Below are 14,742 nucleotides of genomic sequence, written 5' to 3'. Positions count from 1 at the left end.
TTTATCAGTCACATGCTGGGCAGGGCTCCACTGCCACACACAAAAGCCTGCCAAGGCCCGGGCAGGGGAGTAAAGCACAATAACCCGCAGGCAGAAACTTGGGTAAAAAAACAGGCTTAAAACATCCAAGTCCAAAGTTGCTTTTTTTTTTTCCTACCTTGGCACCTTGAAGTGCGGTTTGCTCTGCTGCCTGTGAAGGGCACGGCAGCTGGGCTGGCAGGGAGCAGCAGAGGGAGGGTGCCCCAAAGCCTGGGCAGCAGTGGGCACAGCCTGACTCCTGCTTAGAGAAGGGGTTTCTCGCTGGCTCTCTGGCGTCACAGCATCCCCGGGGGAGCCTGCCCCTTTGGGACCCATGACTGTGGTAGGGGTGTGCCAGCAGTAACTACCCCACACCCTGCAGCTCAGCTGAGGGTCACTGAGCTGGTTGCAGGCCCACAGCAGGGGCAGGTTCCCATGCCCCGGGCAACCTGCTCACACTCTGGTGCAGGGCACTGTGGCACGGAGCTCCCTGGGAATCGGGGCAGCCCCGTCGGGCACTCAATGGGCTCCCCTCCTAAGTGTAACTGGGGATCTCCACTCCAGCCCTGCCCCTTGGCTGCCCACACAAATACACAGGCCAGTTCCGGGGACACAACCCCTGCCCCTACCACAGCAGAGCAGGCGAGGGCAGGTGGGGAAAGGCCGCACACTGAGCCCTGCTGATATCCGTTTGCCAGAAGCAGCCCAGGGCCGGGGTGGGATGGGGTCATGTAAGCTGGGCCCCTCCCTCACCCATCAGCCGTTCCCCACAAGCCAGACCAGGCTGGATCCTCCTCCTGTCCTCACTGGGGGACACTCTGTTCCTGGCCCTACCCTGGCTTCTCACCTTTGGGGCCACTCAGAGGATGGGCTCTCATCCTGGCTGCCCCCTGCTCTGGAAACTGGCTCTGACAGGGAATGGGGGTGTGGGGCCTTGTCTGGCCACATGGGTCAAACCCTGTTGCAGGCAGTGTTAGAGACAGACTGTCCCTCTGCAGCCAAGGGCTGGCGCTGCTCCATGGTGCTGGGCCATCCCTCCCCAGGCCCTGCTCCTCGCTGAGGCCCCAAGGTTACTCATCAGCCTCGCTAGCTCAGCAAACAGAGCCGGGCCTGGCTCCCAGTGCTAAGCCCTGGTAATATGCTACAGGGAATGGTGCCACAGGGAGGGGACTGGAGGGTGGAGTGTGGCAAATGGCCAGTGCTTTGCGCTGCCCTGAGCTATGTCAGAGCTGCTGGGGCGATGCCACACGTTCATGAGGTTAGACAGTTCTGGGGACAGCGGTTCTGCTGTGCGGGCTTCAGAAATCAGGGTTGGGCCCTGCCTCAGGCCCCCACCCCCCATCAGCCTGGGGGTGCACCAGGGCCCTGCCTCATGCCCCCTCCCCCATTGGCCTGGGCGTGTGCCAGGGGCTCTGCCTCTCACACACCCATCGGCCTGGGCACGTACCAGGCCCTCTGCCTCACCCCTCACCCCCCATCGGCCTGGGTGTGCACCAGGCCCCTGCCTCACGCCCCCTCCCCGATTGGCCTGGGCGTGTGCCAGGGGCTCTGCCTCTCACACACACACATCCATCGGCCTGGGCGTGCACCAGGGCCCTGCCTCTCTCTCTCACACACACACCCGGCCTGGGGGTGCACCGGGGCCCTGCCTCAACCCTCATCAGCCTTGGAGTGCACCAGAGCCCTGCCTCACACACACACACCCATCTGCCTGGGCGTGCGCCAGCGGCCCTGCCTCACCCCCTATCGGACCAGGGACCTGCCTCACACCCCTACGCTGCTAGAAGTGGGTTTTCCATCAGGGTTGGACTCAGACTCCACCCCCCGAGCGATGGCAGCTGGGCTGACGGAGGCATTGTTCCATTGCCCGGGCTGCCCGTACAGAGGGTGAGATGGGGGTCAGGTCAGCAGAGCCACAGTGCGCAGGGGGTGGATTTTCCCAGCCTGGAGCACCGTAGCGATGGAGTGTAGAGCAGGCCTGAGTGCCCTGCACTCTGCCCTCCGAGCCCTCCCCGTTTACCAGAGTGCGGAGACGCTGCTCCCCTGCTGCCCACACCAGCGCTCGCCCCGTGTGGTGGGCACTGCCGTGGGGCAGGGGAATGGCCATAGGGCTTTGGGGGCCAGGAGTGAGGGGCCTCGCTTGGCTCATTAACTTATGTCCCAGGTCAAAAACATGTCCGAGGCCCCTAGCAGCTCCCTGACCATCCACGTGTTGAACACTCTGATGAGCCAGCCCGCAACAGGCCTGGCCACGCACCTGTCCCAGCTCGAAGGCCCCAGGCTGCAGTGGATGGAGCTGATGAAGAGGTAGGTGTGGTGAGGCAGATGGTCTGCCCCTGAAAGGGGAAGGCCACCCCACAACCCCCCTAAGTGCAAAAGCCTGGTGGGTGCGGGGAGACAGATCCTATGCTCTGACATGACCCACTACGGTTCAATCTCCCCGTCAACTCCCAGGGCGGAGTGATGCACACATAGCATGAGGTGGTGCTGCCCAAAAACCGTCTCCTGGAGTCCCTGGGGGCAGCTCTTGCTGTCTGGAACAACCCCCCTGCCTGCTCCACCCCCAGGCGCTCTCCCCGCTGTCACTCCTCTCCTTGTTCTGCCTTCTGCTTCCTGCTCTGCTCATGGAGAGAGCACGTCATCCCAACAGCTGGGCCTGGCTCAGCCTGCACCTGGGGCTGGCTCCCAGCAAGGAGGCTCCAGGCGACCAAGAAGGGAGCGGTGGACAGCTTCAGTCTGATACACTCGTTTGGATTTCAGCTCTACCAACGTGGATGGGCACTGCCCGCTCTTCCTGGCTCCTGGGCAGGTGAAGGCTGGACTTCGACACTGGGGCTTACTGGCAGCAGCTGGGCTACACTAGCTTCTACCCCTATGTGGAGGTAAATCTATTAACAAGGAGCATGTCTGGGCCCAATCTCTCTCACCCGGGTTAAAGCAGGAGCAAGGAGAATCAGCCCCGTCTACAGAGCCAGCGCTAACATGTGCAGACCCGTGAGGCAGGGAGCACGTGGAGTGCCTGACACCCAGGACACGGGTTGCTCTGTGACTGCCTCTCCAGAATCCTCCACTAAGTCAGGAGAGGTTGCCACAGATGGTACAAATGCACTGGAGCCCAAGGTCAAACTCTTTGATACTCCACCGTAAACTCTGCCTCGTGGCCTCGCAGGACAGCGGCTCCAGACTGACAGCAGCGTAAGGAGGCAGACTCTGGCCCCGTCTCCCCGCTCCCCACCCATCGCCTTTGCCGTGTCAGAGTGACTAGGGCTCAGTGCAGGACAGAAGCACTTTACAAGGCTAATGTGCAGCTCTGTCCCCAGCAATCCCCGGCAGTGCTGGAGCTGCTCACTGTCACTGGGAAAGGGTCGCATTTCCTCCCGCCCTGGTGCTGCTCCTACATTCCCTTAGGGACCGTCTGCGAGAGATCGAACTGCTGTGGGGCCGAGGCTCCTCTGAGCCAGCACACGCTGTGTCACACACGTAACCTGCTTCTCCCTTGTCTCTGCCAGGCTGTCTTCATGGTCACAGAGCAAACCCGCCAGCTGCACATCCCTCTGCTGATCAGCCCCTTCTCCTATACCACTTACAAGGGGAGCAAGAGCACAAGGGAGAGCAAGTCGGCACCCGCAGCCGGCCTGGCCATGGCTCCAGAGATGGGCTGGAGGAAGTGACATGAGAGGGGTTTGGGGGAGGGGGTTTACACTATTAAAGGGTTCTCTCAACAGCACTTGCCTTAGCCTGATGCACTCAGCTGCTCGTTAGTGAGCTCTGCGGATCCGAGTGGTAAAGCAGGCAAGGAGATGGATAGCTCAGCTCCAGGAAGGGCAGCATGGCTCTGCTGCTCAGGGGCCCAGTTCTCCCTGCTGTGAGCGCAGTCTCTCCAGAGCCAGCAGGGCTCATCGCTCTTCCCGAGTCAGAGAGCTGTGCAGACAGAGGAGACCCAGGGCAGGAGAGGGTCTAGCTCAGAGGCCTATGGGTGCAGAGCTGGCTGGGAACAGGCTGCATATGGATGCCATGGGTGTGGTCTGGAGTGGCGACACTCCCCTGCTTACGGTGCTGTGCTACCCAGGGGCCAGCTACCAGCTGGCTGGCTGGCACGTTCTCTAGGCAAAGGAACACTGGGCTGTGAGAGGTCTCCTTCCACGCTGTGCTCAGCCCTGCCCTGGGAAGTGAAAAACAGTTCCTTTGGAGCCTGCTTAAAAACCTTTCTGGGGTCTGTTTAATGAGGCAGAGCCACAGCCCAGCCCCCTCCCTGTGGTGCTGGGACAGGAGCACGTGGGGAGGCTATTGATAATATTTAGCATAACCCAAGAGGTGATGGACAAGCATGTGCCCAGCAGTGCTAGGTTGGGGTAGCAACAAGTCCGGCTGGGCCCTGCCCCAGCGTCTGTCCCATCACTGTGGTCTCCAGTGGTTTGAAGCCCACGTTGTCCAGGGGGATCCCGAAGGCTGTGAGCTTGGCCTCATAGGTGCGGAGCAAGTCGTTGTGTGCCTGAAAGTGAAGCAAGAGTGTGAGTCCCAGGGAAGTGCACTCCACGCACAGGTCTTCACTAGCTAGCTCCTACCCGTGCAGAGCACCCACTCCTGCACCATCCCCGGTGGTGCCCAGCAGGGGCAAAGGGGGGCTGTCATTATAACTAGGGAAACCTGAACTTGGGCCCTGAGCCAGTCTGGGTGCTGGGGGTCCCTGGGTAACTCCCTCACAAAGAGAACCAGCACCGTGTGTCTAATTCCTGCCCAGCAGCGAGGGCTGCCCACACAATAGGAGATGCCAACGTGCCAGAGGGTGAGCTGCCTGGCCAGCTCTTTCTAGCTTTGCCACATAATCAAGAGGATTAAAATCCTGACACAACAAGGGAGGTGCTGGGCAAAGGCTGTATCTGTCTTAGCACACGTGTGCGGGAACAGCCCCTCCACTGCCTCCTCTCCTGCAGGAGAGATGATGTCTAACAGAGCCACAGAGAAGCAGTGCCTTAGAGCTTCTCCTCCATTCCCATTAGGTTTTGCACAATAGGACTCTCCCTGCAGGGCATGTGACCATGTGGCATGTCCCAGCGCTGACCCTGCCTGGTTCCACTGGGGCAGGACAGAAGCAGGGTCCCCTCTCCTCACCTTGCAGACTCGGGCCAGCTCGTACTGGAGATCCTTGATGGTGTTGTTCTTGGAATCCAGCACGTCCTGGGAAGGGAGATCAGAGCTTTGTTACTGGGTGGTCCCCCGGGCATGGGTCAGAGCCCAGCTCAGCATGGTGCCATGGGAAAGTTGCAGAGATTGGCGTGGCAAGGTTCCCACAGTGCTGACAGAGGAGGTGGTACCTGCTGGCTGGGGCTAGTTTGTGGGGGAGGGGGAACCGGAACGTAACCCCAAAACCCTGCTCAGTGTAACTGACCCAGAGACTGAGATGCCTTAGTGCCGCCTGCCGCCAGTTTATGTTGCTTCTGGGGGGTTAGACATGGCCCCATGCTCCCTTAGGTAACAAACACTGCAGAGAAGCCCATGCCCCTGCACGGCTCTGGGGGAGCTTGCAGCCCACAGCACCCCACTCCAGCCTGGTTTCCTCCCAGCACCAAGCCACAGATCCGACAGAGGGAATCCTCAGGCCACTCTATGGAGTGCGACCTTAGTCCCCAGGGAGGCATTAAGAGTGCCTTGAAACCTTCCCATGACAAGCAGTCCCCACCCCTGATCCCACCCTCCTGCCTCACAACACAGGGTCCGAATCCAGTGCTTCTGGATGCCCAGTGCCCATTGACAGCCAGCCTAGCATAGACCCCCGGGCTCTCTGCAGCTGGGGAAAGCGGAAACTGGAGGAGATCCAGGACCCTGGTGGCTGAGTAGGGCCCTTTCTCTGAGCCCCCTTGTCAAACTGCTACACCTGGTCTGACGTTCTGGGGTTCAGGAATGTGTTCGCCCTTCGGTTAAGTGGCTGGTTTGCTGCAGAGGCTGTGGGATGTGTGGAGGCTGCACGTGTGTCTATTAAGCATGAAGTACCTGACTTGCCAGCAGCCTGTGATCTGCAGAGGGCAGCAAACGAACAACAACAGGGTGGAGGGCCCTGCTCAGGGTCTGGTCTCAGGAAGGCAGGGGACCCCCAGTTTGGGGCCATATTATGAAAGGAACCCCTGGCGGGGTATGGAGTTGTGATGAGGCGAGGTGGCTGTGCCTCACGTATGCTGCCTGGCCTTTCCGCTCCCAGAACCCAACCCGGGGCCTCTGGACCTGGGTGCCACCGAGAGCTTGTCTACACTAGTTAAATCGGTCCTGAGATGTACAAACGGTGCCGCTCTGCTAACGTTAGTGAGAGGGGGAGGCCAGGGCTGCATTTTTGCCGTTCCATCACCTAACTGTTCAAATGCCAGGGCCCGGGCTACATGGCACCAGTGCAGAGTTACAGACCGGAAGCTTCGCAGTGTAGATGTAGCCAGCAAGAGGCAGCTGAGCAAAGGAATTTGGAGACTCCAGCACCGCCAGCAGCTGCTGCAGAGATCATTGCCTTGGTGGTTTCTGAAGAATGTGTTTTGTGATCTGCTCCCCCCAGGCCAGGCAGTGGAGCTCATTCCCATCCCCCGCGTCTGAGCACTACAGCACTGTTACTGGTTCACCCTCACAACACCACAAGGAGGGAGGGAGGGAAATGGTATCTCCATTATAGTGCTGGAAGCTGAGCATGGGGTGGATAAAGTGACTGGCCCCAGGTCACACAGGAAATCCATGGCTGAGCCAGGACCTGAGTCCTGAGCCCGTTCGAGCTGAGCTGGGACAAAGGCAGACAAGTGCTGCTTCTCCTGTGACAGCTGCCACTTGCTTGGAATGTGGAATCACTAAGCCTGTTCTCCCCTCGCCCCAGGAGCTCCCTGCCATGTATTTGTAGGGTGCCAGACGTCCCAGAGCCTGCTGTGAGCCACAGACCCAGGAAGGAAAGCAGGTGGTGCGGGGGGAGTGACTAGTGAGATTCATCTTCATTCATCATTGGTCATTATGTCTCCACTAGCCCCCATGGCCATAAAGCCCTGGGTGTGTCTGCACTAGAGCTGGCAGGTGTCACTGCCGGCTCCAGGAGACATACCGTGCCAGCTCTCATCGAGCTACCTGCTAAAATCCCAGGGTCACTCTAGAGATGCAGGCAGCAGGCGAGGCTGCTGCCCCAGTATGACACTTAGAGCAAGGAATCACCTTCCAGCTCCAAGTGTTGGCATGGCCAGAGTGGAGCCTGCTTAGATGGCTGGGTGTGGGGCCAGCCAGGAGAGGGCTGTCTCCGCAGAGCTGGCCTGGGGAAGCCTGGGTGAGGCTGCTGCTCAGGGTGCTTCCATCCCTCACCTTGACGGGTGCTTCCATCCCTCACCTTGACAGAGTACAAACAAGCAGAGTGCCTGGCTTGTGGAGCCTGGCACATAAAAGAATCAGCAGCTCCAGCTCCGACAATTCTCCTGTGGGATGGGACTCGGCACAGCCCTTTCCACAGTTGCGGGAGTGAGACTCAGCACTGAGCCTGCCCCTCCTGCGAGGGGAATTGTAGTGCCCCAGGGGGGTTACCCATACAAAGGCCTTCATGGCAGTGACAGGAGGCCGCTGAAACCCATCCCCTTGCCACAGCGGTAGCCTAGGGATTCTGGCAGGACAATGGACCATGTCAGGGCTTTTCCCTGAGTGTGCCAGGACCCCAGCTCTACACACATCTTAGAGGTGAAATTCTCCCAAGACGAGGGGTGAATCTTCCTGTTCTCCCACTCCATTGGGCCTCTCCTCCTGCACCACAAGCCTGGGGCTGCGCTAACAGCAGAAGCTCTGACAAAACTATCAAGTTCAGCTAGCCACCAGGCGGGAGTAACAGAGTGTGGGGTCCCACAAGGTTGGTCCTCGCTCTCAGAGGATGCAGGGAGGAGAGGGCTCCCGCCTGGTCACAAAGGGATCATTCTCTGATGCCTTCTCCAAGCCTGTCTGCACCACGAATGTAGCCCCCTGCTGCCTCCAGCAAGATCCCTCTCCAGCTACAGAGACTGCTCTCAACTCTTTGGTGCTGAGGTTAAAAGGCCAGAGATTTAGCTCATGTTTAGCTACAGAGCAGGCCTGGCCCACCTGTGCAGCCCTATCACCCCAAGCCCTAATCCTTGCAGCGGGGAGGGGCAAGCCCAGCAAGAAGTGACCTTTCTGCTCCTATCTCTCCCCCAAGACCCTGAAGCAGGGTACGGTACCTCCAGTTTGTGTGTGACCACAGTGAGGGCGCTGGGGTCAAGATTGGAGGCTGAGAGGACTTCGTTAAGCTGCACCTCCTTCTTCTCCAGTATGTTGGAGAGGGCCTTTAACTTGCGCTCCAGCAGCAGGTTCTTGAAGCCAGTCTTCTGCTGCACCTCATTAATAGCTTTGGTGAACTTCTGATAGAGCTCGTCTCGTTCTGCCTGCACCTGCTCAGGAGGGAGCCACACACCCAGTTAGCAAGGAGAGCTCCATGCCATGCCTTCAGAACCATCTGCTCTGCACTGCCACACTGGACTGACCAATGGGCCACCAGGTTGGGTAGCATGCCCCTGACATGGCCAAGACTGGAAACTTCAGTGGAAGTTAACATACCCGACTCCCAGTGAGAAAATCCCTCCCTGTGAAGCAAGAGGAATGAGGAGTCTGGAGCATTTCTCCCCAGCCAGCACCACTGCATGTGTTCTTTAGCACATGCACCCCATGGGCCTGACTTTAATAAGCACAGTATACCTGCCAGAGCCAGGAATGTCATAAACTACCCCCACCAAACAGCTCCTGCCCCAGACGGATTCCCCGTAGGACGCGGGTCTTCCCCCTTAGCCCACTTTCATTCCTCTGCACCGTATGCCCAGTTCCTGTCCTAGTTTCCACCTCAACAGCTACGTTTTGTGCTTATCCAAAGGGGCCTGAGTGCTCTGTAAACATTAGCCAATCCTCAGGTCATCTCTGAGAGGCAGGTATTACTATCCCCAGGTCAAGATGGGCTGGCTGAGACCAGCCCCAGGGCACGCCATGAATCAATAGCAGATATGGGAAGAGAACACATGAATCCTGGCTCCTAGCAGAGCGGTGCTATGGCAGCATGCTGGGCCCAGAGGCTGATGGATTGAAACCATCCTCTGGTAGCCACAGTCTCCTCCTTTTTTAACAGGGAGGGGAATTAATCATTGGATCAACTGACCTCGGGGCGTGATGGATTCTCTATCACTTTGAATCTTTAAACCACGACTGATGTGTTTCTCAAAGATGTACTATAGCTCAAACCAAAGTTATGGGCTTAATGCAGAAATTACTGGGTAAGGTTCTCTGGCTTGTGCTTTGCAGGTCAGATTAGATGGTGACATTTGTCCCTTCTGGCCTTAAAGTCTATGGCTGTGAGACCCCAGAACCGTATTCTGGCCCTCAGAGTAACCCCAATGCCAAGTGCATACAGGGATCACCCACTCGCCTTGCAGCGGGTAGGAATGGCAGATGTTAGCAGCAGCAACTAAGAGAACCTTGGTTCTTATCTAGTTAATGTGTCTGAATTAAGACATATCCTCCAAAGCCTATTTCCAAATGCACTGAATATGCTGCTGTCTCAATGACAGCTTGTTAATGAGATCTCCTATCAATGTTCACATTGCTGGGGATTCTCCGCAAATTGCAGACAAGTTCCATGCTGTCTGTGAGGAACTGGGAATGTTCTTAATGTTTGTTCTGAATACTGTGTTGGTGCCTCAGTGTCCCCTATGCAGTTCTTAAGTATCTAGGTGGTGGAATAAGGGTGTGTGATTGCTGCAGAGCAAAGGGCCAGTGCACCTAAATGCCTGGCACTCTGTCTCCTAGCAACTGATGGCCTGGGCCCTTCCTCTGCAAAGGTGTCAGCTGAAGGTGTTGGAGACAAAGAGGTCAGGTGACCTCCTGGCCCGGGAAAGGGGCTGAGGAGAGAGGAGGGGCTGGGAGGGGTTTTAGTCTGGAGCTGGCTGGGGTCAAGGGTGGAGGGCAGACCTGGGGGTCTGGCTCACTGCCCCCCAGAATGGACCCAGCCGAGGGGTCCGGTTCGCTGTATCTACAAGCTTTGTCTTAGACCCTGTTCCTGTCATCAAATAAACCTCTGTTTTACTGGCTGGCTGAGAGTCACGTCTGACTGCAAAGTGGGGGTGCAGGACCCTGTGGCTTCCCCAGGACCCCGCTGGGGCGGGCTCGCTGTGGGAAGCGCACAGAGGGGCAGAGGATGCTGAATGCTCCAAGGAGAGACCCAGGAGGTGAAGACATGTGAGCTTCTCGCCCTGAACAAGTCTGCTCCAAGGGAGAAGAGGCTCCCTAAAGTCCTGCCTGGCTTTGTGGGGAGCAGTTCCAGAGCATCGCCCGGTGACTCCGTGACACTTTCTTAACCCACTCAGCTGGGGGAAAGACTCTCAGGCTACAAGCACTTAACCTGAAGCATGCTCCCTGAACGCTGACATGCCAGTAACAGACTCCGCCTGGTCAGAGCAGGGAGCACCCTAAAACCAGTGGTTAGAGGAGAGACCAAAGATGCTAGTCCCAGTGGAAAGGATGGGGCTCCAGAGTGGTGTTCTGTTGCTGTGCTGTATCCAGCGCTCCCTCACCGTAGCATGGAGACTCTTAGCAACAATCTCTCTTGTCTTTCTCCTGGCCTAATGCTGCAGCCAGGCAACCCCAGGCCAGGAAGGGACCAGCGGAGCATGTGTTATTGTTTAGTCAAGTACAAAGCTGGGCCTGTCCACTGAGCACAGGAGATGGCAGAGCAGAGAGAGAGCTCAGAGGAGGCAGCTGTTCACATGGAACTCAGAGGGTGTCAGAACCCAGGACAACCCCAGGCTGAGCTGAGGTCTGTGCAGTCATCTACAACGTTACCATTGTGACGTCATCTCACCCCAGGATCCCAGCTGTTCAGAGGGGGCTGGGGTGGGAAGGGAACTCCCCATGCTCAGGTGCTCTCACTTCCTGACTATGGCTCTCACCTTGCTGAACCTCTGCTCCAGCACTTCATGTTCCCACTGAAGGTCTTTTAATTCCTTCTGGGTGACTTTCAAACGGGCCTTTGTGTTCTGCAGAGGGGAGGAGAAAGGGAAAGCGATTAGACGCATGCTATGGGTTCCTCGGGCAGGGGAGAGGCGGCACAGGAGAATACCAGACTCTGCTCCCCAAGCTGAGCGTCACCAGACAAGACACCTTAACAAGACATGTGCGGCTCAGGAGTCAGCCCCCGGGGGCAGGAATCTATTATTCCCCTTCCTCCACTAGAGTGAGATCCTCTGCACCCCAAGTTCGGGGATCCTCACTAGATGCTATGCTGAGGACTCCAGTATAAGCCAAGCACCACTGAAGGGGATTCCATTTTGGAGTCTGTCAATGTAGTTCCCAGATGACCAGCAGAGGCCCAGTCTGTACCCTGGACACAGCACAAGGAGTGCTCTGAAAAGGAGCGGGAGAGACACTACAGGACATGGGACCTAAACCGGATGGGAGCCAAGCAGGTGACTCACAGCCAGTGCCTCCTTGTCCTTCTCGTAGTGGGCTAGCTTCTTCTGCAGCTCGGCCACCTCCTCCCGGGCCCGCTGCAGGGGCTCTGTTTGCCTCTTGTTCTGAAGCAGCACTTCCGCCATCTCCTTCTCCAGGTGATCCTCCTTCTTCTTCATCTCCTCCATCTGCTCCTGTTCTCGGGGCAGATACACAAGTACTGAGTCCCTGAGCAGGGCTGCCAGCATGGGGCATTGCAGCAGGAGACCCCAGGCCTGCAGGATTCCCAAGCACTGCATGCAGCACTGCCGCAGCAGCATTCTAGCAGATGCCTTACAATGGGGATGTTTATAAAGCAGCTGCATGATCTTCATGAGTGTAATTGTGTGTGAGTATCACCACTCCTCAGGATTAGAGGTGATGGTGCTCACAATGCATATGAAGCAGCTGGGAAAACCCCTGCAGTGGAAGGCACTCAATGGGAAGCCAATACTGAAATGCGTGTAGAGTTAACAGGCAGGAACTGTCACCTCCAAGAAAGCATCAGTCCTCTCCACACTGGGCTTCTGGCCCAGCTGTGTCCCCACTCCGGCGCCGGGCACAGGTGAGCGTTACCTTGAGAGTGTTGATGAGTGCCAGGTTGTTGAGGGTGACGTCGTTGTAGTAGTTCTTGATGTCACTGAAGGCCTTCTCGTGGTTCTTCATCAGCGTGTTGATCTGTCCGTTTTTCCTCTCCTCGATCTCATGGATCTCCGTTTTCCTCCGCAGATCCAGCTCGTCCCGCAGCACGCGCATCTTCTTGTCATACTTGGCCTCAATCTCTGAAGGGAAGCACCACACATAGCTGAGTGACCACCCCATAGGGCAGGCCAGACAAGCTGGGACCCAGTGCATGAGGACCCCTTTGCTGTTGCTACAAGCTGCTTGGTCAGTCCACACTACAGGGATGGTACTCTTGGAAAGGATGCCCATTAATGGTGCCATATCAGCTCCCATTAGTGTATGGAGCAGTTACAGCAGAATCATGGAAGGGAATGCCCAGAAAGCCTGGCTGACGGCGGTGCCCAGACACCATAGGCACGGGAGCACTAGAAACACTCAGGTAATCAGCCAATGCAAATCAAACCACATTGTAATAAAGAGGTACCAGCACAAGGCCAAAGCGCCTGTAAAGTCTCCTCCAGCCTCAGAGCCCTGCAGCTCCAGAGACCCAGTAAGCAGCTGTGAAGGGCACTAACTACTGCTTAGTGCCCACTGTGGTGCCCATCAGACCACAGTGTTAAACAATCCCCCCCGGCAGAGATAGGGGGAGCAGGGCTGCACTGCCACATGGAAACAGGCAGTGTAGAGTGAGACCTGCATCCAACCTTGAGTGGCAGCAAAGCACCCACTGCTGGTGCTGCTCTGATCCATTCTACATGCGCAGACAAGCTGCTCCTTGGAATTCAAACAAGCCACTTAGCCTACAGCCCATAAGCAGCAGAAGAGGGAAGGAGGAGGAGAATGGCCATCCACCAGCGGGGCCGTTTTGCTCTGGGGAGGGAGCCTGGTGGAGGCACAGTGTGATGAGTGCTAAGGCAGATCTCACTCTGGGTTTCATATAGGAGTCCAAATAGGAACTGACCTTTCACTTGTCTCTCAAAGTCGCTGCGCAGCCGTGTGATCTCTTCCTCTTGTTTCTGACAGGGAGAAGCTGCACATTAGACCTGGATAGCCAAATAGAGAGAGAAATCCTCCCCTACGTACAGGCTCAGAGTCAAGGCCATCTGCGCATCTGGCTGCAGTGAAAAGCCATCACCAAAAGGCTTGAGGACTGCTGACCTCCTGTGTCAGTAATGCCCGCTCTGCCTAAGGCTGCTGAGTGTGCCCCCGATGTATGGACTACATTCAGACACCTGGATCATGCAGAGAGCCTACACTGAACCTGCAGGTGTGTTTCAGGGGCACTCCCCCCCAGCTTATAGACAGTATCACTCTCTGGGGACATTTCTTTCCCAACTGACTTTGGCCCTTTCTGTTTGGCAAACACCGATTCCAATGCCCACTCCACCATGCCCCAGGGTTCCTTGTGCAGCACACACCAGGTTGGTTCTGCCTACAGTAACCCCCATGTCAGTGTACCAGCACTCAGCATAGCTCTGGGAACTACACTGGATCTACCAGATCAAATCAGACCTTTGGTCCATATTACTCAATATCCTGCCCCAGGAAATGACCAACGGCTGAGGAGGACACAAATTCCCACAATGCACCTGGCCATGCCAGAAATCCTTCATGACCCCATGGGGATCAGCTGATGCCCTGGAGCCCATGGTTTGATTACCAATCCTACTGCAGTTTGCAAAGTGACACATGCAATTACTGATCATCAGGTTCTCCAGCCGCAGGTTGGATTCTGACTCCTGCGGCACTGAACCTACTGGCTGACTCCCAGCCCCAGGCGGACAGACTTCTGTCAGTAACTCTAAATAGATCTCCCACAGATGTCACTGGGTGACCCCTTAAGTTTCACATTATGGGGATGGTGCAAGAGTCAGGGACTGATCAGTCTCCATTCAGCCCTTCAGAGCCTGGATGTCTCAGCCAGGTGCCTCCTCTCGCCTCCTTCTCTGACAAGCTAACCTTGGGCTCTCCCATCTCCGTTACATGCCAATACCACCCAGACCTCGACTTGCTCCAGTGTCTCTGCTGCTCTCTTCTTCCAGGCTGCGGTGAGGAGGCTGGAGAAGCCCTGCAGCTAAGGTGTCCCCAGCCCCATGATTATCTACCTGACAGCAACGTACCATGCGCAGGTTTTTCACCACCACCTCATTGGCCAGCTCCTGCTCCTTTAGCTCCACTTTCAAGGTGCGCATATCCTTGCGCAGCTCCGTCTCCTGGGTGCGGTGCTCCTTCTGGGCCAGCTTCATGGACACAGTGCCCTCTGCCTTCAGTTCTGTGATGTTGTTCTGGTGCTCGTACAACAGGTGCTTCACCTTCTGCTTGTAAACCTGGAAGAAAGGAACTCAGTGGTGTAAAGCCCCCAGACAGGGATGGGAGCAGGGGGAGCCCAGCAGTGGGGACCCAGCCCTCTGCAGGGGCTTGGGAAGTGGGGCATTAGCAGATGCTGGCAAGAACACATTTGAACTTGAAATACTGCCCGAGATACCCCTTGCTAGTGTCCTGCCCAACTCCTTTTGCCCCCTCACGGCTCACGCAAAGAACACCGGGTGCTACTAACTACGGGCACAGACAAGGAACGATCTGTGGCACCCATAAGGACAGCTGGAATCCACTAACTGT

The 14,742-nt window shown here is 57.0% G+C and overlaps 2 protein-coding genes across 4 annotated transcripts in view; one reads left to right on the top strand and one right to left on the bottom strand.

The window, feature by feature from the left end:
- Positions 1-2,191: 2,191 nt before the first annotated feature.
- LOC115660522 (5-hydroxyisourate hydrolase-like) lies at positions 2,192-4,128 on the top strand. Its single transcript, XM_030581997.1, has 3 exons — positions 2,192-2,325; positions 2,834-2,900; positions 3,528-4,128. The coding sequence occupies exons 1-3, from the start codon at positions 2,192-2,194 to the stop codon at positions 3,687-3,689; spliced, it is 363 nt and encodes a 120-aa protein (XP_030437857.1). The 3' UTR covers positions 3,690-4,128.
- Positions 4,129-4,214: 86 nt separating this feature from the next.
- Positions 4,215-14,742, bottom strand: part of GAS8 (growth arrest specific 8) — a 24,908-nt gene continuing 14,380 nt past the window's right edge. For all 3 annotated transcript variants that reach the window (XM_030581144.1, XM_030581145.1, XM_030581143.1), the window contains 8 exons: positions 14,244-14,450; positions 13,085-13,139; positions 12,076-12,281; positions 11,487-11,654; positions 10,962-11,048; positions 8,211-8,420; positions 5,131-5,196; positions 4,215-4,510 (listed from right to left, as the gene is read on the bottom strand). In XM_030581144.1, coding sequence (XP_030437004.1) covers positions 4,361-4,510; positions 5,131-5,196; positions 8,211-8,420; positions 10,962-11,048; positions 11,487-11,654; positions 12,076-12,281; positions 13,085-13,139; positions 14,244-14,450 — 1,149 coding nt within the window. In that variant the 3' untranslated portion in view covers positions 4,215-4,360. The remainder of the gene's footprint in view (positions 4,511-5,130; positions 5,197-8,210; positions 8,421-10,961; positions 11,049-11,486; positions 11,655-12,075; positions 12,282-13,084; positions 13,140-14,243; positions 14,451-14,742) is intronic.

The sequence above is a fragment of the Gopherus evgoodei genome, chromosome 12 (assembly GCF_007399415.2).
Source record: "Gopherus evgoodei ecotype Sinaloan lineage chromosome 12, rGopEvg1_v1.p, whole genome shotgun sequence".
Taxonomy (NCBI): Eukaryota; Metazoa; Chordata; order Testudines; family Testudinidae; genus Gopherus; species Gopherus evgoodei.
The sequence above is the reverse complement of the archived record's forward strand: the minus strand, read 5'-3'. Positions and strand labels throughout refer to the sequence as shown.